General features: G+C 43.8%; 1 protein-coding gene across 1 annotated transcript in view; it reads right to left on the bottom strand.

Moving 5' to 3' along the window:
- The window catches only part of COL22A1 (collagen type XXII alpha 1 chain), a 266,483-nt gene that overhangs the window by 124,091 nt on the left and 117,872 nt on the right, over positions 1–24,520 (bottom strand). Inside the window, exons 13-16 of the mRNA XM_067531757.1 lie at positions 15,118–15,171; positions 13,535–13,588; positions 7,787–7,840; positions 4,986–5,030 (exon numbers count right to left, since the gene is read on the bottom strand). Coding sequence (XP_067387858.1) covers positions 4,986–5,030; positions 7,787–7,840; positions 13,535–13,588; positions 15,118–15,171 — 207 coding nt within the window. The remainder of the gene's footprint in view (positions 1–4,985; positions 5,031–7,786; positions 7,841–13,534; positions 13,589–15,117; positions 15,172–24,520) is intronic.

The following is a 24,520-nucleotide window of genomic DNA, read 5'->3' on the forward strand; positions in this document are numbered from 1 at the left end:
CTCACCAAAGGATGGTCTTGGGGCAAAGACAGCAGAGAGACTCAGGCGATCTGGGTTCAATTTCTGCCACTCTCACAGACTTCCCATACTACTTCATCTCTCTGTGCCTCAGTTTCTCATTTGCAAAATGGGAATAATTGTACTTCCGTCCTCCCACCCTTTGTCTGTCTTATCTATTTAGATAGTAAGCTCTTTGGGGTTGGGACTGTCTCTTACTATGTGTGTGTGTTCACCATCTAACACAATGGGGTCCTAATCGAAGCACTACTATAATAGAAATAAAATTATTATGATTAATCATAACAAATTTTGATTCATAAAAAAATTCTATCACTAGAGGGAGCTATTAATAACTAAGTATTATTTAGAGTTTTGCTTATAATAATAAAAAGCTTTATGAATCTCAGTTGTGATTTATTCCTCATCATATAAATGGTTGACCTACATGATTATTGGTGAACCAGTACTTATAGCATTAGATTTAACTACCTGATTTGCCAGGGAGGGAGGGGGTGTGTGTATGATTGCTTTAGTATGCTGCACATGGATTTGCAAATCAATTAATTGATGGGGAGGCTTTTTTTAGAAAGTCTATAAATCTTCTGTGAGAAACGCTGTTTCATACTGAGAAGCCACAGAGCTGAAATTACACTGCTCTACACTTTATGTGACATAGTCAGCAGCCTGAGAGAGGGACTCCCATCTTTATCTATTGTAATTATGAGCTCGCCTCCATCCAGTTTTCTACACACACGCACACACACACACCCTGCCTGAATTAAACTCTTAGCATTCTGCAGTGTGGAGAGTTTGAGACTTCACAACTTCACAGATTGCTGAGCAGCAGAGCACTGCACCCCCCTGCCCAGAATCCTTTTTGGTCTATCTATGACATCTATGTAGGACCTCAGAAGATGGAGTCATTGCCAGAGGATGGCAGATATTGTCCATCCTCTCACTATTACACAAAAAGGGGGCTGAATAATTATATGACGCTAGACCTGGTTGAAAACTTTCCAACTAAAATTGTTTTTGTTTGGTTTGGTTTTTGTCATAAAGCAATTTTCATTTCAGCTGAAACCCTATCATTGTTGGTGAAATTTTTCATTTTCCAAAGTGATAGTTTTTGGGGAAAAAGCAGATTTTTTGTTTTTTTCCAAATGAAAATCCATCAATCAGAGGACATAAGGCACTTGTTCTGAATTTTCCATTTCTAATTTGTGGTTTGTTTCTCTCCAACTTCTGACTATCTTCCAATTCCTGCCAGGTAGAAAATGATCAAAAAGTGTGAGAAAGAGGGTGAAAGCCATTTTCTAATAATTTGTTACTAATTTCCAATTTCTACCACTTGGAGAGCAGTAAGAAAGTATTTACAGTGTTACTTTCCAAGAGAAAGTGATATTTCACTTTCCAGGGTTAAGTTTTTTTCCTTCCCACTTTTGTATATCTTTTTTTAGTTGTGAAATAGCAAATAATCTGGGGAAGTGGTGGTGGGTTGTGGGACACTTTCCCACAGGAAAACTGCAATTTCCCAATAGGAACAATTTGAATTTTTAAATCAGAAGTTCCCAAATGAAATATTTTGAAATGTCCCAGTTTTCCAGCCATCTCTATATGACATATAACATTATGCTCAATTAAAGATTCTATTAATCTTGTGTTTCTGTGTATAAACTGATCACAAAAGATTTCAAGATGGAATCAATGTTCCGGGGATATCTTCAGATTTCTGACTAGGATTTTGGATTACTATTACAAAAGACACTGTCCTTAGAGAATTCATTCCAGATTCTGCAGGAGCCAGCTGCATGCTAAGAAGGGACTTTGGGAGTTTGGTGAATGCTGTATGGTGGCTCTCCTCAAGTTCAGACATGATCAATAAAGCCAAAGTTATATACGGCACTATGAAATTTCAGTACTTTGCTTTAAGGTGCTCCCAGTGTATAGCGACATAGCAGTCTTGTAGGAGATTTTGCCTTCCTCTGAAAGCATCAGGATACTGGTTTGATGGACCAATATTCAATATAGAGACTAATGCTCTTATTTAATATAACAAATCCTATATTCCTTAGGCTGGGAGAAGCACAGTGATCCTATTAATGCTTTAACAACGGTGCTGTAAGTGGCAAAAATTTAGACTCAGATTTCTCAGAAAAAATAAGCAGTTTGCAGACTGAAAGGCAGACAGGGAGAGATCTTGGGTCTGGCTCTTACTGCCCACCACTTTCACAGTGGTTCCAACTTGTAGAAATTAAAAGAAGGGGGATAAATATCCTGAGTGCAGTATCAGTGCACTGTAAATGCATAATCGTTATAGCAGAGATCTTGGTTTTTATGCATAGGCCAGGGGGACAAAAGAAGCTTTTATTGTGTAAATCCCTCAGAATGAAACAAAACCCATTTCGCTTGTTTCTAATTTAAATTCCTGTCTAGTTTCGTCAGTTCCCTGCCCCCTCACAGCTCCATCCCTCCTCCCCACCCCAGTGACGTGAGAATGATCCAGATTTGTAAGGGAGCCAAACACCCCCATAGACCAGACTGTCACAGGAAAAGGGGCTGATGGAATGGCTAGACACAACACCCTGATCCATCTCCTCTGGTTTGAACTCCAAGAGTGAAGGCATGAAGATTAAATGATAATGGGCATCTGCCCAGTCGCAATGGTGAACACAGAACAAATGAAAGGGAATAAAGGCAGCTATATAATAAACAACCATATGGATGTTGGGAACAGAGCACTGGCCTATCGGGGATGAGAGAGAACTGGGAATCGGACTGGATTTGACTAATAACTAGCGCTGGGCCAATAATTGATTTTTGTTTAATTTTTTTTTTGGTTCAGTGGCCATTTTGGGGTGGTTTTTACCCCTTTTTTGTGTAGTTAAATCTAGCTACATTTCAAAATAAAACATTTCAAAATGAGAAATCAAAACGTTTCATTTCATAAATGTCTTAACTGAATGTTTCAACCTTTGGGGAATTTCCCCCTCCTTTTTATTTGGCCAACACTATTTGAAAAGTTTGACTTGAAATGGCATTTTTAGCTAATCAACTAGTCCCTTTTTTTTTTTTTTTTTTTTTTTGCACCTACCTCTACTAATGACTCTTGCAGCTATGGCTGGCTATCAGTAGAGGGAGCTCAAACATAGGTAAAACTCCACAGCTAACATAGCAAAGGTCTTGCCCAACTCCCAGAACTGACTGGCACGCATCCCCATGCTATTCTCTGCACCTTGCATCTCGAATGGACTGGCAACTTCTTACCTCAGCACTAGCTTGAACAAACACGCCTTAACTGCATCAGGGCTGTCTAGCGAGACTAGTTCACATGGGGCAAATCACAGCGCACATCCACCCCTATGGAATGGCTACGCTGCCCCAAAACAGAGAGACCCATGATCACAGAGGTCTGAGCACACACTTGGGTGCTAAGCGTTTCTGAGTTCTCATCCCAGCTATGTCAGTTACGGAGCCTCTCATCCACAAAATGTGGATAATAATAGTTATTGGCCAGGGTGTCCCTGTGCTCCTAGCTGCTGTACTGAGTCACTGATGGCCCCTTATATATTGAAGCAGCCCCAGATTGCGTTAATTTACACCAGCGGAATTGCCTGCTGGGTTGCCAGCCTTGCATTTTAGTTTTTACCGACATAAAGGTCTGAAGTTGATTTTTTTTTTTACTGACATGGTAAACTTCTTACTGACATCACTAAAAATACCATAAACAATCCAGTAATGTCACAGAAGTGTGTGCTCACTCGCGATATTCTGTACACAGGAATTACGCAATTGTTTTAGCTGCAGTTAATTGATCAATCGGGTTCTTTGGGCATGTGCCATAATAGAAAACAGGAAATCTGATAAAGTCACGCTCAGTGTAGTTTTATGATAATATAAGCAGTGATTCTTAACAATGACAATCAATGTCAAAATCCAATATGTTTTATTTCTACCCAATTTCACGGACATTTTCATTTATTTACAGGTTTACGGGCAGTGTTAAAATTGTACCTTTTTTTACTGACTGTCCATAAATTTGCGGACGGTTGGCAAACCTGCCTGCAGCCCACCCTGGATAAAGAGAGCTCAAAGCCAGCTCTGCAGCCCAGTCCTCTGAGTTGCATTGGGTACTTCTCAGAGTCAGCAGAGGACTGTGGAGTCTATAGTTATTTTTGGTGGCAGAGAGTAATAAAGCCACAACTTGATGAATGCAATGGCTCAAGAAGTGTCTGAGCCCTGTGGCTGTTCACCTCATCACAATGGACTCAGCAAACCAGGCCGCACCCTACCTGAAATAGAAGGAAATTCACCAACACAAAAGGCACGGAGCAAAGCACTTGAAAGTCATGCCACTTCTTTGAAATCCTGAACCGGGAGAGCCGCAGATTCTCTCTCTCTCTCTCTCTCTCTCTCTCTCTCTCTCTCACACACACACACACACACACACACACACACACACACACACACACACACACACACACACACACACACACACACACAGAGGAAATCCTGACCCATTACCTGATGTAGCAAAGCCAGCAACCCATGTATGCTTGAGTTCATAGTGATGAGACAAAATAAGGGATCTAGGAAGCTGCGTGGCTCAAGAAGCTGATAATCGGATGGGTTATCATTAGGTTAGCAGATTCTGCTCTGCTCAGTAGCATCCAAAGATCATTGCCAACTCTCAGGTGGGTGGTACCCCCATGTGAACACATCACAGAAACACCTGCCCCCACTTTGGCACGCCAAGTGACACCTTTCCTGCCATCCTTAGTAGAGAGACGAAAGGACTGCACAGGCTGGGATCTTGAACTCCCATTTCACTCCCGTGAGAGGTCACTGCAGCTCTCAGCTGTGTGCCAGGCGGTGCGGGGAGGGGCTGTAAACCCACACCCTTCCCCAGTGTTACATTCATTTACAAAGCAAAAGGCAAAGAGGGAGAGCAACCCAGCACTCATGGCTCTGACATGCTCTCGTGATACCTTGTCTCCTCGAGTTCCCTTTTCTCCTCTTTCTCCCTGTAGACCCTAAAAACGGAAAGAAAAAGGAAATTACAAATCTTCATCCAACATGGCCCATATTTTCCTCTTCAGAGCAGGAGCCAAATAAATCACTGACCCTCTAGCAGTGACGTAAGGGAAGGACAACGTTACTGGAAGGACGTCACATTGATGTGGTGCAAGAAACTGTGGTTAAGGAGAAAGTAGAGGGTACAGTAGCATGTGTCACCGAACGGCCCCTCTTGAATGAACCCAACCCAGGAGGGCCAAACTCAGCCCTGAATGTGAGTGAGCGAAATTCCACTGAAGTTAATTTGGCACCGAGTGCAGTCCATGGCTTTCCAATTAAGCTGGAAGGCGTGAGGTTTGCTGTGGTTCAGATAGCTGGACGGCAGCACTGTGCACACAGAACTTTGCTGACACACCTGTAAATGAGCGCGTGAAGGGGGGGAGTGATTTAACCTTTCCTGTGAATAGCCACATTGTATTGTAGGTGTCGTTTGCTTCTTTTGTAGCAACCGACAAGTAAACAACAGGGAAAACCTGTGGCAAGGAGACAAGCGAACTCAGTCGATGGTGACCCATCAGGAACTGCTCGTGTGTTAAATGTTTTCCACTCAAGTGAATTCATATTTTAATACTCCACTCATCTCCACATTACAGTGCAAATTAATGAGAACTGCCCTCCTGGGTTTGTTTGGTTCAGAAGACAGGTTAGATGCTGTTGAGATTTCAGGCCATACTTGAGTGCAATCAAACTCTGGACAAGCCGGTTCATGTCTGACAGTGTATTTGTGATCAAACTGCCCATTTGGAAAAACCTGCTATTTTCACTTGGGATAAAGTCACTTGTTTGCATTGACACACCATAACACAATCACTGCTTTCTCTCTCACTCTCTCTTTTTTTCCCTCCTTCCCCATGCTTCTCCAGGGGTTTAACATGTGCATATATGCTTAGGAGAAAGTGCAATGCACTTGAGTTCTCCTTGGGGTTCGCTTTCAAAGCTCATCCATGTCTTGTCTTTAGCTTATCAACAGGATTAAGGACCAGGTATAATTGTCAATGCTCATCTTTAGGGCCAATGCAGAATCACTACGTCCTGAAGTATCCCCTCCAATCACCTTTCATTCATGAGATCCAAGGCACCTCCAAATGTACCCTCTCTTACAGTACTGCCATGGAGTTATACCAGATGTGAGGTCACAAAAGCCTTCTGGGTCTTTGAGAATTTCCGGACCAGAGAGAAACTGGCCATCCTATCAGATGTCTTGTAGCCAATGTGAAATGATTGAAAACAATCCCCAATCTACCTCAGGCACTATAATGCATCTAATTTTGTCTGCTGGTGGAGATGTTTCTTCTTTATCTCATGTGGTGCCCTAAACCATGAGGATTCATATAGCTCTTGTAATTTTATCTTAGCTACAGCAGATGCTATTAGTTGAGGTCACTTAGAAAGACAAACAGACGGAGCAGAAATGAAGTAGCCTGTTCTAGAAAGCAGAGTCCTACCCTGCCATTTCTGAAAGCTGAGTGGAAGAGGTTAAAATAATATGACTCCACTCTGGTGCTCTAATACTTTGGGGCCCACCTGGGCATCAGAGCGTATGATTACAGCTCCGCTCCGCACTAACAACGCACACCAAATGCCAGTTTGATGATGAAAATGAATGGGGTCATGAAGTAAGAGATTATGAGCCACACTGCATGTACTGCACTGAAGAGCTGTCCTCCTTGCATAAAAGGGTGGTTCAAGAAGCAGTAGGAAAACATTCTCCTGACTTTCTTCAAATTGGCCTATTGCACTATTAACACTTTGTTGTGATTTACCCAGGAGCTGCTGAGCATGCTTTGCAACTCAATAGACTATTTATGCAGATACGCCTTTACTTCTCAGACAGTCAGGTAGTTATGCTGCACTGATCCATGGCCATGCATATGCAAACAACCAGATTCTCCTCTTACTTTCATTGGTTTTAGACCCAGGAGGCAAGACTCCACGGTTGTTCGCTAAACAGGACACACCCGGGGCAGGAAAGAAAACTCACAAGCTTCTCTGAAAACATAGGCTTCTATCCGATGGCTTATAAAGGAACAAGTCAACTAGTACAGGGAGCCTTTAATGCATTAGCACGTCTGAAATTCCATTTAAATGAACTGCTGCACGAACAATCAAGGCAGTACTTGCCACAGTACACTTAGAGGAGCCTGTACAACGTCCATGTAATTGCTAAGGAGGGTCCTGGAGGTTGGGTTGCCAACTGGATACCTGTCCCAATATTCTGGGGTTTGAAGCAAACTCCAAAGGTTAGCCTTATGTTCTACAAGCCTAATATGCAGGGCCCTAAAGGGTTCCAAAATAACTTACTGAAAACATCATGCCATGAGGTCACGTCACATTGTGTCGTGATCCAATTGTGAAGCAATGTACTAACGTTGCATCACAAGATGCCAACACAACATAATCACATTGCAGTGTGATCATCACTGCACCGTGGCACCCAAGCGAGCTCAAAGCAAACCATCCAGAACGCTAGATTTCCTAGTAATTCCCTAAAAGACCATTCTTTGCAAGCCTGATACTGATCTTATAAACATCTGGCAGAAATCAGAAGTAATCCCACAGAAGTTTCACTGTGGGAACTTAGGGGAGAGTCAGACATCTCTAGAATGTCGTATGGAAGAGTCAGTTTTGTGGAATACATTGAAAATGTGGAGGAAGTTTCCAAATTCAATGATTGTTTTGTTGATAAAAATGTAATCAGAGAATCATGACTTACGGGTGCTCCGACATAGCCTTTAATTCCTGGTGGCCCTGGCTGTCCCTCAGATCCCTGGGGAGGAAATAAAACACGAAGGAGACAAGAGGTTAATTTAAAAGAGAAAGCAATAAATAACTTAGTCAACAATGAAACAAGCACTTCCTGTGAGGTGTTGAGCTGGCTTATCTGGGGATGAGTACTAGATACCCTGAGTGCTCTTCCACCTTCCAGCTATGCACCCACAATCAAGCTCAAACCATCCCCTTTGCTCCCAGTGTTCAGACACCAGCACTGGTATCGCACCAAGCTCTTTGCAAGTTGGTTTTCAGACTTGTTCCTTAAAGACAAAGATTTCTGTATAAGCTGTTTCACTGTCGCTGCTAATCGGGCCAATTACGGTCATTTGGCACTTCCCCATCTGTTTTCTGCATCTCTTGGCTGGGCGAGGTGGAGTTATTCTGAAGAAAGTATGAATAAGACACACGCCCGTCAAAGCAGCAGTAGAAGCCGGATCCTGGTGTTAAGCGAGCCCCAGAGTTCAGAGGAGCACGTACAATTCAAGCAAGCTCATGGCATCACCTTGTGTTCGTATGCTTGGCTGGAGAGGGGCAGATGGGATTCGAACGAGTTGTCACTCCCACGTTGTGTATTCCAATACATGATTAATAAATGGAAAACCAGGTTCTTTAGGTACACTTATGTCCAAGGGAGCGCAAGGGAGCCAGTTACAACTCTGCCCCAGTCCACTCGGTGCCATCTGCCAGATGGGGCTGGCCAATGCAGCACGCTCTCACAATGTCCCCACAGCACACGAGGCTGTGTGTGGGACAGTGCAGGAGGTGGCATTTCTTGCTCGGGGGAATCCACCCACCAGCTTGACGCAAAGCAGACACTCGGGTCAGTGAATGTGGCCCCGAGCATTCTGAGATTGCACTGACACACCAACCGGTTTAATTGCTCGTTCAATAGACATTTCCCCCCTTACATTAACTCCAGTTTTGGGGCCTTCCTAACTCATAAGGCTTCAGCTTCCAAAAGAACAAGTCTTCATGTTCAGCTCACGCTGACAATTTCCAGCAGCTGATTTTTCCAGCCAATTCAGACCATCCAAATGAGGCGTTGCAGGCTAGTTCAGGGAGGCCCTGATCCTGCAAGAAGCCTGTGGAGATTCAGGGTGTGCCCACATAGAGCCCCGTGAAGGAGGGGGATCAACGTGTTCACCGTTAGTGACCTAGATTCAAACACAAATGACCAGGAACTTGGTGGTGTTGCAAGTCCTCCTGGCAGCAGGCTCTGAAGCACACAAGTTAAAACATCACTCAGTAGGCGTTACTAGGCGTGGTTCTGGCAGGGTGATTACACGGAAGGACTCTGCTTCACAAGTACCCACCACCATTTTCGGGAGGAAGGCTACAGCACCGTTTGCCCACAGAACGAGGTATATTTTAAAAAGCCAAAACACCCACTGAAACCATTGCCTAGACCGCACACATGGAGAGCTTATTAGTACAGCCATATTGTCAAGGGCATGCACAAGGGGGGGCAAGCAGGGGCACCTCACCCCCCCAGTAATCAGCAGGGGGGCACAAAGCTCCTCTGACCCCCGGGATTCCAGTGGGGAGGGTGTGTGCTCCTCCAGCCCTGGGGCCTTGCCAGTTGGGGGGAAGGGAACACAGAGCTCCTCCGGCCCCGGGCCTTGGAGTGGGGGCACAGAGCTCCTTCGGCCCCCAGGACCCTGGCAGGAAGAGAGCACCCGCCTCTGGTCCCAGGGCCCTGGCAGGGGCACAGAATATGCCTCTCCAAAAGTGCTGGATTTTAAATTCCTGAGCATCCCCCTGCGTACTGTGGTTGGGAACTGTGTTAGCCATCAAGGCAAACCATGGTACAAACTTGTGACTAGGTTTATAAATAGAGGCAAATATCTTTATGGGGCCTCACGCAGATGCTTTCCTATGGTGCAGGGTCTCATGCAGAAGGAGTGTGTGTGGCTTCCTCCCATCACTGAGGGGCCCTCATGGAGACAAGGGAACCCCTTCCCTTTCCCTTTCCCTCCCCCAGTCGAGGAGCCTCTTCCCTGCTCTTGTGTGGCGATTTCTTCCCATCCCAAAGTCACCAGAGTATCTGACAGAATCAGAGGCTCTGCACTGGAGAGCAGAAGGCATTCCAGGTCCAGTCTAGGGTGGTTTGATGGCTCTAGCCAGCAATATCTGCCCCTCATTCTGATGAGTACTAAATTTACCCACAAAATTTGATGAGAGAGAAAATTTGTAATGTTGAAGGAGTTGAGCTAAGGGCAGAACTGTTCCCGGGAGACCTCACTGAGCAGTGCAAGCAGTTAATCTCAATTACATTTTTATGGAAACAAAAAGGTGCTCTTATTAGATTCTTATAGGTATACCTAGCTATCATACCTAATGATGATATTACGGAGGGATTTCATGACTGGCATCCTTAATTATCAAAGAAGTATTAAGTTCTTTGGGGATGAAGTACTAATACCAGAAGCCTGTAGTGCCATTATCTGTGCTCCTGGAAGTTTCACTCTACAGTTACTGACGTCTGCAACATTAATTCATTATGTCCTTAACAGAAAAAAAAAAAAAAAATAAATGCATAAGATTGACCCTGAGGCACGACACTGGAAAATCCCTCAGCCAAGTAGTTTAGCAGCTCACTGAGTTTCCTGAAATACGTATACAGCTCCTGAATCACTGTCCGTGAATTTCTCCGACTTAGCTGGGGGTAAATGAAGACTGATTGAACATGGGAACAACTGTGACCCCACTGAACAGCAGAACTGCAAGTTAGCTCTCCATGGAGTCTGCAGCAGAACCTAGAGATCTCAAAGTCACCACAGTGCTGCTGCTAAATAAAGATAAGTGATCTGACAAAAAAAAAACAATCGTTACAGCAGTAATAGGAGACATGACCTTTACAATTATCGCCACCGCCTCCTTTACAATCCCAGTTATTGGCTCTCTGTTTATATATAAATGTAGGAAGTAGATGGCTTGGGTTTTTTTTTAAACCATTAGTAATTTATATTTTAATGAACAGTCAGCAAAATTGGGATTCCTTCTTAAAAGAAGTACAGCCCAAAATCCAGCCAAAGGACATCACGCCATGGGTGATGTACCCTTTAAAATAAATAAAAGTCTCTTTGAAAGGAGATGTTCATTTTATATTTAACCAGGGAAGCCGAGAGAGAGCCGGGAGGCATAGCTCACTTCTCTACAGTGAATGCTCAGCCTTACCTTGTTAGAATATATTTAAGCTATGCATGGTAAATGCTCATGATAGCTATCAGATAAACACCCAGGCTTCCCAGCTTGTAGCACTAGATGCATTTCAATCTGCTGAACATACTGACATACTCATATTGCTTTATTATTATTAATGTTGAAGTATCACCCCTCGAGATCAGGGCCCTATTGTGCTACGCACTGTACATAAACACAGGAAGAGATAGCCCCTGCAATCTAAATAAATAATGTGGATAGGGAGAGCGTGAGAGAGAGAAAAGAATTATCCTTATTCCCATTTTACAGATGGGGAACTGAGGCATGGAAAGATAAAGTAATTTGTCCATAGTTAGTAAAGAAGTCTGTGGTAGAGCCAGGAACAGATCCAAAATCTCCCGACTCCCAGTTCACTGCACTTGTGGATGTCACAGAGGTTGGCATAACCTAATGTCATTAGAGACTAATGGACTTCAGGAGAAAAAGCAGAGGGAGACGACAAACAGGGAAAAAGCAAGCAAAACTAGTGGCATAAACAGAATAGGTGATGTGGCATGTGCACTTGTTTGGGAAGGTCTGCCAAACTCAGACAATGTAGTCCCATTAGTTATAGCATAAGAGAGGGTCTGGAAGAAGAATAGGGTAGCAGGAAAAATCTGAGGCCATAACCAGCCATGGATGGAAACCATCTTTTACTAGGTGCTGTTTCCTGCACAGCTCCAGAATCACTTCATAGCTGCTGGTCAGTCACATATTTCTTCTCTGCTACCTCTTAGGGCATTAGACCTACAGTGGCCAGCCCAGGGACCACCACCATTTGGAGTGGGAGTGTATCTGAGTGCTGAACAGCTTCTGTGACACTTCCGTGGCCCTGGCTCTGATCCTGTGTGGTGACATTGCTTTCCTTCACCCCAGGCAGACCAACTTTGAACATTTTCTTCCATGTGAATTTCTGGATACAGCTTTCCACCTTGTATAAAATTATCCACAGAAGGGGCCAACTGGGAGTCATCCCTCTGCTACTGTATCCCTTTACTACTGTTGGATTGTTCCCTAGAGTATAGTTTCTAGGGGCTTGTCTAGTCTATTGTTATATAACTCAGACAATGAGGCTTCTATTAGCTCTCTTAAGAGATGGTTCAGTCTCAGACACATTATTCAGGAAGTTTGTGAAATTATCCAACCTTAATGTTCCCTTTCCTAACTGTATCCTAACACTTGAAGCTATGCCAGCTTTTACTGTTGTTCAGTATTTGTATACAGTGTCCTAGATACGTCCCTTGTACTACCCTAAATAATTCCTCTTCTGCTCCTAAGTGCGATGGTAATACAAACAAACAACAATAATGTTTATGCCTATCAAACAAATGCAGGCAGTTATCATATCTCCTCTCAGTCATCATGTAACCAAGCTATCCACGTTCTTTCCTATAAGGGCTTGATCCCGTGAGGTGCTGAGTGATCTCAAGGTTTGCTGAGTGTGCTCCGCACCTCACAGAAATGCTAGGCACTTTGCGGGACTGAGTCCTTAGGGAAAGGAATGTGCACTGCTTGGTTAAGCTAATTATGCGGAGCAGAGTCCAAACAAGGCAAAGGACTTAGCGCCATGAAGAGGAGATGGCGCAGACATTACACAGCATCTCCCACTTTATCTGGCTTTTGTACCATTATGCAAAATCATTCAGGATGCACAAAAAACTTGGATGTATTTATTACACCGTGGATTGGAGCCACACAGGTGGCCAGCATTTGTGTGTGACAAATTCAATTCACGTCACCTGCTGCTGAATCCCCCGAAGGCTGAATGTACCCAAAGCGATTAGGAAACAGAGCGCAAGGTTACAAACTACTGTATGAAAATGCTTCCCTCTGTTCTCCCAGCCCAACCCAAAATTCCCACTGCCATTCATCTTCTGCAGAAAGCTCTGTCATGCAACTTCCACAATGCGCTGCTCGGAGCTGCTGCATGTAATTACTGTGCCACTCCTGCATTCACTGCTTCGCTGCCAAGCATTTCAAACAAGTAATGGCTACATGATTAATACATGTGTGCTTGTGAGCGGGCCCTATGGGAACCAGGGCAGTTTATAAACATTCGCCCAGAGAAGTGACAGGCAATTAAGAAGCAAGTCAATAGGGGCTGGATCTGTGTAAGTGAGGACAGAAATGGGTCATACACATGCCCCTCCAGATCTCGGCTTGTAGAGCTCAGCTGCAGGTTACTGAATCCAGACTCCTGAATACCGTCTCTGAACCAAATCCAGAGGGACTGTCAATGCTGTTGTAAGCTGTACATCGCTGAGGCACTGCAAATTGGCACAAACTGAGACACACAAAATTAGTGGAGACTTGGCAATTCAGGCCTTAGCCTCTCTGAGTTGCTCTCTCTCCACCTGTTAAACGGGGAGGCTAATATCCCCTCACTGGTGAGTGTGCAAAGAATCACAATCACAAATCAATTCAAAGAAACCAGACGTACAAATAATGGACTATATGGGTTGACTGTAAGAGTGAATGAAAAGCTCACCTTAGGGCCCGCCGGACCAGGCAGTCCAAATGTCCCTGGCTGCCCCGGTTCCCCCTGTAGCAAAGAACACATTGATTAGCTGTGTGGTTTCAAATGCCTGTATTCAATTTTCAAATGTTTCGGGAAGGTAGAAAAAAGAGCCGCCATTGAAGGACGCATTGGTATTCCCAATGGCAGCTCCACATTGCAGCCAATGTTCACATTCCACATATCATGTGCCGGTAGATCCCGAGTGTGCTTTTTCTCAAGAGGAGCCATGATGGGACCAGATCAAAGTAAATATACCATTAAAATATTTGGACATCCATTAGCTCTTTGCAGGCCGCTTCCTAACCAACAAAATGCTCAGTTCCAGTGTTCATGCCACCGGTCAGGCCTCTGAAGGCGACACCACAAATGTGATCTTTAACGGTGGGCCAGTGCAATGAACTCATCAGATCAGGGCAATGGAAGGTTATGATGTTAGGACCCCACGTCTCCAGATATCACAGTCATCCCCAAATCAGCTTCATGCACAACATGATGAAGTTGCATTGATTCGACGAGGTATACTGGAACACTATAATGACCTGCAAAATCGGGAGTACCTCTCAAAAAACACTACCAGGGGAAGGCTTGGGCTACCCACAGACACAGAATGACAAGAATGGGAAGCAAGAAAGCTTTCTGCTGTGTACCCCTTCCCTGTTATTAGTTCATGTACATCTGACCTGCCAAAGGAATCCATAACCCAAGTTCGCCCCAGTTGCAACTAAACTACCACTAGGGAGCAGGGGCTACACAGCCAATGGATTCCTATACCAGGAACAGCAAACAGGGAGAAGCAAAGAATACAGATTAGGAAAAGGGAGGTAAGAGAAGAGGTTAAAATGGGCAGATGATTCAAGCACAGAAGTGGCCCAGGGATAAAGTAAGAGGCCAGGAGGGCAGGTCTAAAGAATTAGTGACAAATTGAGAGAAATACACCCATAAAGGGTGCTGGAAAATGCAGGGACATTTGTCCTTTTCTGCAGCATTCAGGCTAAGGGCATTTTGCCTAGTATGCTTAATTTTCCTCCTGCAAAGGCTGCTGCTCTCCACAATTGCTGAGCTTTTAACAGTGAATGCATCACCAAGAGATGTTCAACCCTCTGCTTTTGTGCCTGGGATGTCAACAGTGGCTTCTCTGTTGCCTTTAGGCAGTCACTCCAGTAGCTCTCCATTCCCACCATCTCCACGGGGTGGTAGCCTTTTGCCGGGTGTGAGACAAACGGCTGACTTTTGTGCCTGCAGTCCTTAACAACCGACACTGCATCAACAAGTCCCAAACCGCAGCCAGCCAGGCTTCCCCTTCTCACAGCTTAATGAATTGGAATGGTTCTGCCCCTGGAGTCACTCAATATGCTTAATCCATATGAAGTCTGGCGTCTTTGCGAATGTGTAAGGGACAATGCTGAGGTCATTAACCTCCTGTCATTTGTTTTCGTTCCTCCTAAAATGGTCACGCAAATCCCTGAGGCACGTCCCACTCAATATAGATTGATTTCCACTGCCTGGCTCATGCTGAAATGAAAGCATTACAAGGAAGGAACAAAAAAGCTTACAGTTTCTCCTTTCGCTCCATCCCTCCCGGAGGGGCCAGGTGAGCCTGGGGATCCCTGTAACACAACAGAACCCAGCATCAGCATAATATTAACATTAGCTGAAAGCACAAAGACAAGTAATACAGCAAGGGAAGAATAGCTGATGAGGAAAATCACTTCAACATGAGCACGTACTATTTATAGTCTCCCAACATTAACACATTAACTACGGTCAGCAGGTGAGCGGCTAGGGACTCACCAATACCCTTGTCCATTTAACTCATTTAAAAAGCAAATAATATAAAAACACTGATGCTAACAACACATGTAACCTTGCTATGGTATTACTGTCACCCTTTCTCTTCCCCTGTATGCACATTCCATTGTATTTTGTACCCTCTGTTGTGTCTTGGACACAGGCAATATTTCTGAGCCAGAAACCATCTTTTACTACACATTTGTGTAGCTCCCAGAACAAGCCCGGGGAGCCTGAAACAAACAAAGAACCCTGGCTCTTGAAAAGTTAGACAAGGCGACTCTCATGAAATACCCATAAGAAAGGGAGATTTGAAAAAATAGAAGTGAAAAACCCTATGGAGCTGAGAAGTGAGTATATTTTATATTTAATTCTCACTGGTATTATTATTAGTGATAGCAAATATAAGGGCTAGGGCCCCATTGTGCTAGGTGCTGTACAAACAAAGAAGAGCCAATCCTGTCCCTGCAAGATGTACAATCAAAGGGCAAGAGACGGGATGTTGAAGAATTGGCCCAGCGTGGCTAGCTACACACACTGCAGGGTGGTTTTTTAATTTGGGTTAGAGGCCAGGAGGAAGGGAGGAAGAAAAGGAAAGAGGAGGACTAGGCATTGGAAACAGTTAGGCTAGTCTGTTCTAGAATGAACTAACCTGCTGTGTATTACTTCGTAGGGACTGTAGACTTGTCACGGCAGCTGCTATTTTTCAAAGATAGTAGGCTCTTAAATGCCTAAATCACTTCTGAAAATGGTATGTAGGCTCCTAAGTCATTGAGTCACTTTTGAAAATTTTGCCCATAGCAAACCTTACCTTTGACAAGAAGTTTAGTTCTTGGAGCAATAATGTTTAGAAGGCTTTGCCACTGTCAACAGCAATTACATATCTTGCTCCTAAAGCTGTTTGCTTTAGACAAAAGAGAGGCCATTTTATCCTGACTTTGGACCCACTACAGATGGTTTTTTAAAGCAAGTAATTTAAAACATCAACAGCAGCAGCTGGAAAAGGCCAGCCAATTAAAGCAGGAAGGATCCAGTCTTTTCAAACTAGCAATTCATAGGATTGGCAGTGTGAAATTCCAGATCCATGACCCACACCCTCAAATTGGGGTTAATTCCAGAGATAAAACACATAACATGTCACACCAGTATTAGCAGGGTCCACAACAGTGATTGGTGTGTCAGAGGAAACACTTTGAAGGCAGGTCACAGTTTACAATGTATGTGATGAGCTTTAGAAGCAGAGGAGGATGCAACGTACTCCACAAAGGGGAGATGAGAAGGCAGACCCAAGTAATGGATATGTAACAACACAGGTCCTCATTAGGATTCCTTCCAAGGCTCTGTGTAGAGAGGACTGAGATTCCTTAGGATATGTGTAGCATAGATATGCCCCACATACCATAGAATATTACAATTGTACGCGTTGCAGGCAAATGAAGGCTCCCTAAGTGTTTGAGGAACATAAGTGGTTAAAAGCCTTTTCACTTCAGGACACCACCATTGGGGACATTCTTGAACACAGAAATGGATCAACTTCAGCACAGCCTTCAGCACAGGTCCAGGTGACTTTGGTGGGGAATGGCTAACAAACTTTCCACTGTTCCCAGGAAATCTTTGGGATCTTTGCTGAATCCTGAGGCCTTTTTCCCCATCCGACCCTTCTTGGGTTCTAAGTTGTATGCCTTTATCATGCACAGCTGTGTCAGACACATCATACGTTTCTTCATTCAGCATATGTGAACCACTTAAGGCAAAATAGGAAACCCCTTACCTAGAGAGGGTCCTATCTCCTGTCACTATCTCACACTATCTCCTGCCGATCCACAGTGCCAAACATCTGCAAGAGGACCTATTCTCATGAGATTTCCATGTTAATTGTCCAGACGCAAGAGGTCTGGATAGTTTCATTATAATCGTGCAACTTCTATTTTAAACAGATTTTTTACCTTGTCTCCTTTTTCACCCCTCAATCCAGGTAAACCCCGAGGCCCTTCTTCACCCTAAAACATCAATACAAAAGTTAACTCAACATTAAATGCAACACTGTTCTAAAGCATGTGTGTGTGTGTGTGTGTGTGTGTGTGTTTGTGCGTGCACACACATTATATGTGATGTAGGCAGCACTGCCTATTAGTTAAAGTTGCCACAAACATCCCATTATAAACCCCTGTTTTCAGTTGTTTGTAACATGCCAAACGTTAACCATTCAGGCTGAAGCGTATCATGCCAGGTGTCTGCCACAAGCTGAATTTTTTGGAAAGTTTCAGCCAAAGAGGTTCAGCTGTTTCTAAGAATCCAATTACAGAAAAATATGTTGTTTGACCCACGTTAAAAACGTCCTGACCCTCGTTTTGCTGAGATGTTCTAGTGCCTTCATGCTGTAGAGCAGGGAATTGGGATTCCATGGGGATGGAAGTCGCCTTTTGATGTGCCTGTAAAAAACCTCCCCCACTTGGCCAAGTCATACTCCCCTGAAACATCTCAGTTTGCACATGCTCAGTAGACATTATTGGAGTTTGGCAGATAATTTCTCCGACGATTCCATTTGCACAGGGCATGCTCCAGCCTAGGGTTGCACAAGCTGAGCAAGACTTGCCCTGAAATTGCTGCCCAAAGACCACCATGGCCCTGGGCTCCAGAACTGTGAGTAGGGAGACTGTATCTCCTGTGCACTCAGCGCTCCCCTTGCTTGTAAAAACAGTCTGACTGGGTTGCAGAGCAGTGAGGAGCTGTGTCTATGGGAGGCATGAAGAGGAGAGACGGGGACAAGGACCTGAGAGAGGCGGGTGGGGGAACTGGAATTTGGGGTGGAGAGGAATCTAGACTGGGACTGGGACAAGGATAGGCTGGAGGGGTTAGGAACAGAAAGATTTGTAACCATTAGATCACAGAACCTGGAACAGAACCTACGATTCTTGAGGGCTTGTCTACATGGGACTGACATTGTGGAATAGGCAAGGGTGTTAATTTAAAGCACAATAGCTATCTGCACTAATTGCCCAGATGGAGTCCACTGCCAACCTAAACTAAACAAAACAGGGCAAAGACACTCGATGCGGAATAGGAGTGGTAACATGGGGAGTTAGTGTAAGAACAGCCATTCCACAATTGCTATTCTGGGCTATTTCCTCATGCAGAGCAACACTGAGTCTCAACGTTCCTCTGCTGTCAGCCAGACTGGTAAAATGTGTACCTCAAGTCCTTCTAGTGGCTGGCTCACACAGGAGATGACAACTTTCTACTGCTAACAGTTACTCTGTAAGCTCAAATGTCAGAAATCTGTGCTGTGGATCTAAAAAAATGTTTACCCAGCTGATAAACCATGTGGTTGCATGTGATGGACTTTCTGGGTTTCTTTTCTTTTTTGTTTGTATGTTTGTTTTCCAGTTTGATTGTTTAAAAACCTAGGAAACTGCATATAAAAAACTACATTAAATGAACAGTAAGGTTGCCAAGTCAAGCACTCAGATGTCAGGAACTGCCAGAATTAAGATGGCCTATGCATATCATATCCGAGAAGTGTGTGCACATACGTATACACACGCAGATATACTGATTCACACACACACACACACACACACACACACACACTGATAAATTAAGAGCCAGATTCTGCCATCCTTACTCACATTTGTAGTCATTTACTCCATGAGTGGAACCCTTGACTTCAACACATATAGTTGGGGAGTAAGACACTAATCAATGTGAGACAGAGAGACAGAATCCGGCCCTTCTTTATTTAAAGACATTTATGTCACTGCTCAGGGGTTAATAAAAGCTGGCCTCTGAAAAGTGTCTATTGCAGATACGTAAATTAAAGTCATTACTTTCATTATCAGATTTCTTGTGAACTTGACCTTCAAGGAGAGCACTCCGTGTGGAATTTCTAATGTGTGGTGACGGAGCAAGGGGTATCAGATCTGCTTTATTTGAATGGTCCCCTAATGAGACAGCAAACCAGCAAATAGCCATTTTGATTTGCAAGGCAATCATTTGCTCAGAGAGGTCAATATACCTGGGAAGGAGCTGCTGTTTCCTGACACACAGCTTGCAATGTAGGTAAGAAGGCAGTGCCTTATCAGCAAATCTCCCCCCTCCTTGCCCAACAAGCACCACTTTTCTAGAAACACTAGAATGGATGAACGTGCAAGTCCTCTTTGTGTATGTCTGGCAGGTGGCAGTCAATCCGGATGCAGGACTTTTGCACCCAGCTCCTCCTCCTCCTCTTCCCACAGGCACCCAGTACCTTGGCTCCTAAGTAGATGGAAGCTTGAGTCATGTTATTGCAAGTATTAGAACAAGAGAGAAAGGGGCTCCTCTGTACCAAGCAGAACAGGCTGGAGCACAGAGCGTTGTCTCCACGAGTCTCTGGATGTTTGTGTAGAGGTGCACGAAGAGAAGATTGCATTAGTGCAGGGCCCTTCCACTTTGAATGATCATTTAACAGCCCCCCTCACCTGCCTATCCTGAGTGATGTGAAGGAATACACCAGTCTCCAGAAGCAGGTCTAACAGTGCACCTTCGACTGGGAAGCCCCTACTCAGCCCAGCCTGGCGCTACAAGGTGACAGACTGGAGGCTTGTAGATTGCCACTTGCATTGTTAACGCAGGCCAGTTGTTTTCCATCCCTCAGAGCAATGCAAATCACCTGGCCAAATCAAGGGATGGATCAGTAGCTGCTGGTGCCTTAACAAAAGGACAGAGGCTGATTGCATAGTCTGGTTCAAAGCTGTGCTTTGACACAGTGGATGTTTTTAATCGTTGAGAAAAAACTGTGGAACCGAATGAGCATTAGAAAAGTGTCAGGCATGGTCTACAGTTAAGTTTAGCCCCCATAGCTTGTCTGTCAGGACTGTGAGAAAAAGCACACCCTTAATCGACATAGCTATACCTACGTAAGCCTTACTGTAGACAGTCATACCAGCAAAGAAGCCCTTTGGCTAGTATAGCTGATTTTGCTTGGGAAACTAATATAAATGATACCAGCCAAAGGATTCCCCTTCCTCCCCCCCCCCCCCCCCAGTATAAACTGTACCTACAACACTGAGGATTTGATGATACTGTAGTGATACTGGCAAATCTTTTCTAGTGTAAACAAGGCTTTAGTGAGTCAATTCAATAATAACTGAATAACCACAATGTTCTGATTTTGTTCACTTGTATTGATTTGTAAGGCTCGGATTCAAAGGGGCTGGCACAGGGTCTATGCACTTACATCCCACTGAGGCCCTGAAAACAGGGCCTAAAGGGGGCATTCCACTTGTATTGGACCACAGCGGAGAAATGAATTTCATCCTTAATGAAGAGAGACAGTTGGTTGACGTATCTGTCAATCAAAAAGGAGGCGAGGAAGTTAAATTGGCAATCCTGCTCTTAAGAACACATTTTGGAAGTGCAACACATTTCCTGTTTATGATTAAGTTGTGCGTAGCATAATCCTTGCTTATAGCATTCAAAGAACTTACTGAAAATAACAACTCCATCACACACAGGCAGGACTCGGTCTCCCTACTAACATCCCCACTCCCCCAGTCAGCTACAACACAACATACAAAACAACAACTCAACACTAAGATAAAAATACAGCACCCTATATTAGAGGAGGTGCTGTCTACACTGATCATCTCAGTATTCCATGTGAAGTATATTGAGACCTTTAGATAAACAGAGCTACAGAAGTAACTTTAATGCAGATTGTCCTATGTGGCTTTATACTGGGATCATCTAGTACAAAGGATGTTTCATAATAAATTTTATATCAGAATGTATCTGTATGTTGAAACAAACTGGTTTAATAAAGGGAGGGAGGTAGGTTGCAGGTGAAGGGAAGGGTCAAGAGATGAATTAGCATTGTTTGTTAGTCTGAAATCCTAGACTGCCAATGCAATGAATACTGAAATAAAAGAATAAACCCTCAGTGACTTTTTTTAAGCTAACGAGACATGTTTATCTGCCCGTATCCTATTCACTTGCAAGTTCTCAAGTAGCTGCCAAGTTTACAAACATTTCCCCAGCTTGAAAACAGCTGTGGCCTATAATTACATATTTTATTTGAAACTCTGGGTTGCAGCCTGTGATAATGGAGATGGGAACAATCTAAACAGCAAAGTAATGGCAAAAATCAGCCCTAAACATGCATTTAGATTGTAATTAGCCCTGCTGCTTTCCAATTCAAACAGTAATACACTTGATTTTTCCTTCACTTATTCATTTCATAGAGCAGAGTATGAGGGAAATGTTAGTGCATATTCTGTATTATTTTTGTTGTCTCTTTCACACGGGCTCCTCTTTTACATGGATGTGCCTCTTACTTTAATAAAAATGAAATCAAATTTATGACCAGGTCACTGCAACATCAATAGAGGTGTCTCCTACACTGGCATTGGGAGTCCTTCAAAAGTCAATCAAATGAGACTACAGGAGTCAATCCTGCATTGGCAGCGTCATGGACTGGGTGAGCTAACAGGTCTCTTCCACGACAAAAGCATTCTCAGCTAGAGACCATGATCTGAACAAGAAAGGGAAATGAATTTATTGTCTCCCCCCTACAGATGGTGTCTACACCTCAAGACTGAGGCTCTTTAGCTGAGAATTGTGAGGGATTCTGTACTGCGGTGGTCCATATTCTAAAAGATTTTCCGGTTGATAGCGGGCTTCAGGGCTGTCACCTTCTGCCTTTCACCAGAACTATATTCACGTAAGTATTTTTTAAAATAAATTGTGCATGTTTTTATTAGTATTTTCAGTTACTTTTGGAAAGGGGCTTGGATATAAGAATTTGACTGTTAAAAGTGTCAATCAAAACCAAGAACCGGGGATGTCATTCTGCCCTCAACTCAACCTTTGTTTACACAGTACTTCCAAATGTTGTTGCTGATTTAATTCAGAGCCTAACTTCTTTTTAACTACATTTTAAAATAATATTTCTGAGGCTATGTATATAGTGGGCTGTCGGCTGCATGGCAAATTTGCAAGTCAAAATAGTCAAGATACTCAAAAATGGGTGGGATGAAGTGAGAATTGTTTATGCATTTATATGGTCTCATCACAATAATATCCAAGCACCTCACAATCTTTAATATATTTATCTTCACAACACTTCTGTGGAATAAGAAAATTATAAAATTCCTATTTCACTGTAGGGAAACTGAGGCACACGTAAACCAGGAAGCTTGTACAAGGTCCCAGAGGAAATTTGTTGCAAAGATGGAAATTCAATCAAGGTCTCCTGAGTCTCAGTCTAATGCTTTAGCAACAAATCCATCCTTCCTCTTTCCTGGCTCACTGGTATGCGTTATTAACCCATTAGACCATATGGGTTTGGAAGGAAACCAGCATTTTTTCCTACTCCTGTAACTTTTTCTTCTTCAGAATTAACAACTTGTGAATTTTGGAGTGAATGAGGCTTTAAAAATTTGTCACAAAACAACCAGATTTTGGAAATATTTCCTTATAAAATTTCATCAACATTTTTAGAAATTTCATTAAAGTTTGTGGATGTTCTATAAAGTCGAAACCAAGTAAATTTAGATGCAAGAGATATTTGCGGCGGATATTTCACCCAGCTCCACTTTCGAAAGCTGCTGACCAGACGCAGCACAAATGACTGCGTTCTTGAAAGCACAGGTGCAGAATTCTATTATCTTAATGAGGTTAAAACCCTATTAATATCTTGGCAGATTTCACATCAAAGCTGGCAATACCTTGTGCTTCCACAGGAGACCAGCAATTCATCTCAACTAAGAGTTTGCTTTAGATCACTCATCCAAAAAAACCCACAAAACACCCAGCTCACGTCAGTCACTGCACTTTATTCTGATTTAATAAATACAGAAGCCATATGGGTCTGATTTTCAGAGGTCACTGGGAGCTACAGGTGCTCTGAACCCCTCTGAAAAATCACGCTGTTAATGTATAGGGAATTGATAAAAGGCTAGCTAAGAACCCTTATCATATTATAAACAGATAGCGTAATGGTTTCATTTATTGCACAAGGAAAATACGTAGGGCTCAATTGTCCCACAAGGTCCAGCCCCACTGGGCATGCACACTGCCCCTACTGGAGCCCCAGGAGGCACTGAGCCTCCAGGAAACACAAGATCTTCTGGAGTTCCTGGCAGGTCCCTTGTGCACTTCCTGATGAGTCCGATGGAAAGACTACCGGCAGATCCACCTCTGCATCACCAGAGTGGGGCAAAACAGCTGATGTGTACCAGTGCTTTTGGCCCATGGCCTTTCCAGTGAGTTTGTACAGCAGGTAGGGCTAGGCGAATCAAGTAGCTGGTCGCTGCTTTCCAATTCTGTAGCCAGTCCTGCAGTGCCCCTGGTCCCAGCAGAGTTTAGAGAAGCCTAGGAGCTGCTCTAAAGTCTGCCAAGACAATAACAGTCCCCAGCATACTGTCTGGCATTTTCACCCTGGCCATTCCCCCTCCCTACCCATTACCACCGCCTACAGCAGGGATTCTGAAAGAAGACGGGAATGGCATATAAGCCACCTTTCTCAGCTCTCTGCCTGCTGGTGATTCTTCCACATCTAAGATATCCTCGGCTGGAAAGAAGAGGCCAGTTTCTACCCCTTTGCACAGCAGATGGTGCAAAAGGAGTGCAGAGGGGGAGAAAATTTAGGCCTAAGGATTTCAGCGTGCACTGACAGATCTCATTACAGCATCTGAAATGACTCCGTTCACCCAGCTCCAAGATTTGTTTGATTAACTGCTCACAGTTTCTAAGACTTGCAAAAGTTAAAGAAAAAGCCCAGCACATTCATATTGTTTGCAGACTTCTTTTTGGCTGAACCGACAGAAACTCAGGCCAAAGAGCAGCCAGAATCGATTGACTTACGGTGCTCCAAAGCACTCCATGTTTCCAAGTTTTGTTAAGGAAAATTACTAAATTTCTACAAGTGCCAGACAAGTGATAGATCGATCTCCAGAGCTCTGCAAGAGAACTGCTGTTTGGACAGGCCCCCATGGAAGCACTTACATTTGTGAAAAGACCTTCTGGTTTTATGATTCTGAACAAACAACACACCACAATCACAGAGTGGAGTCAAGTCTGCGTTCCATGGAGCATGTGGCCACCTTCGAGAGAAAGCTGGATACAAAGGGGTTTGTTTTTAGAGTGGCCAATATTTCCTTTGATGCAGCTTTCTCTGCAGCTCTCAGAGCT

This window comes from Emydura macquarii, unplaced genomic scaffold, assembly GCF_026122565.2.
Source record: "Emydura macquarii macquarii isolate MOO-44397 ecotype Brisbane River unplaced genomic scaffold, CSIRO-AGI_Emac_v2 contig_369, whole genome shotgun sequence".
Classification (NCBI taxonomy): domain Eukaryota; kingdom Metazoa; phylum Chordata; order Testudines; family Chelidae; genus Emydura; species Emydura macquarii.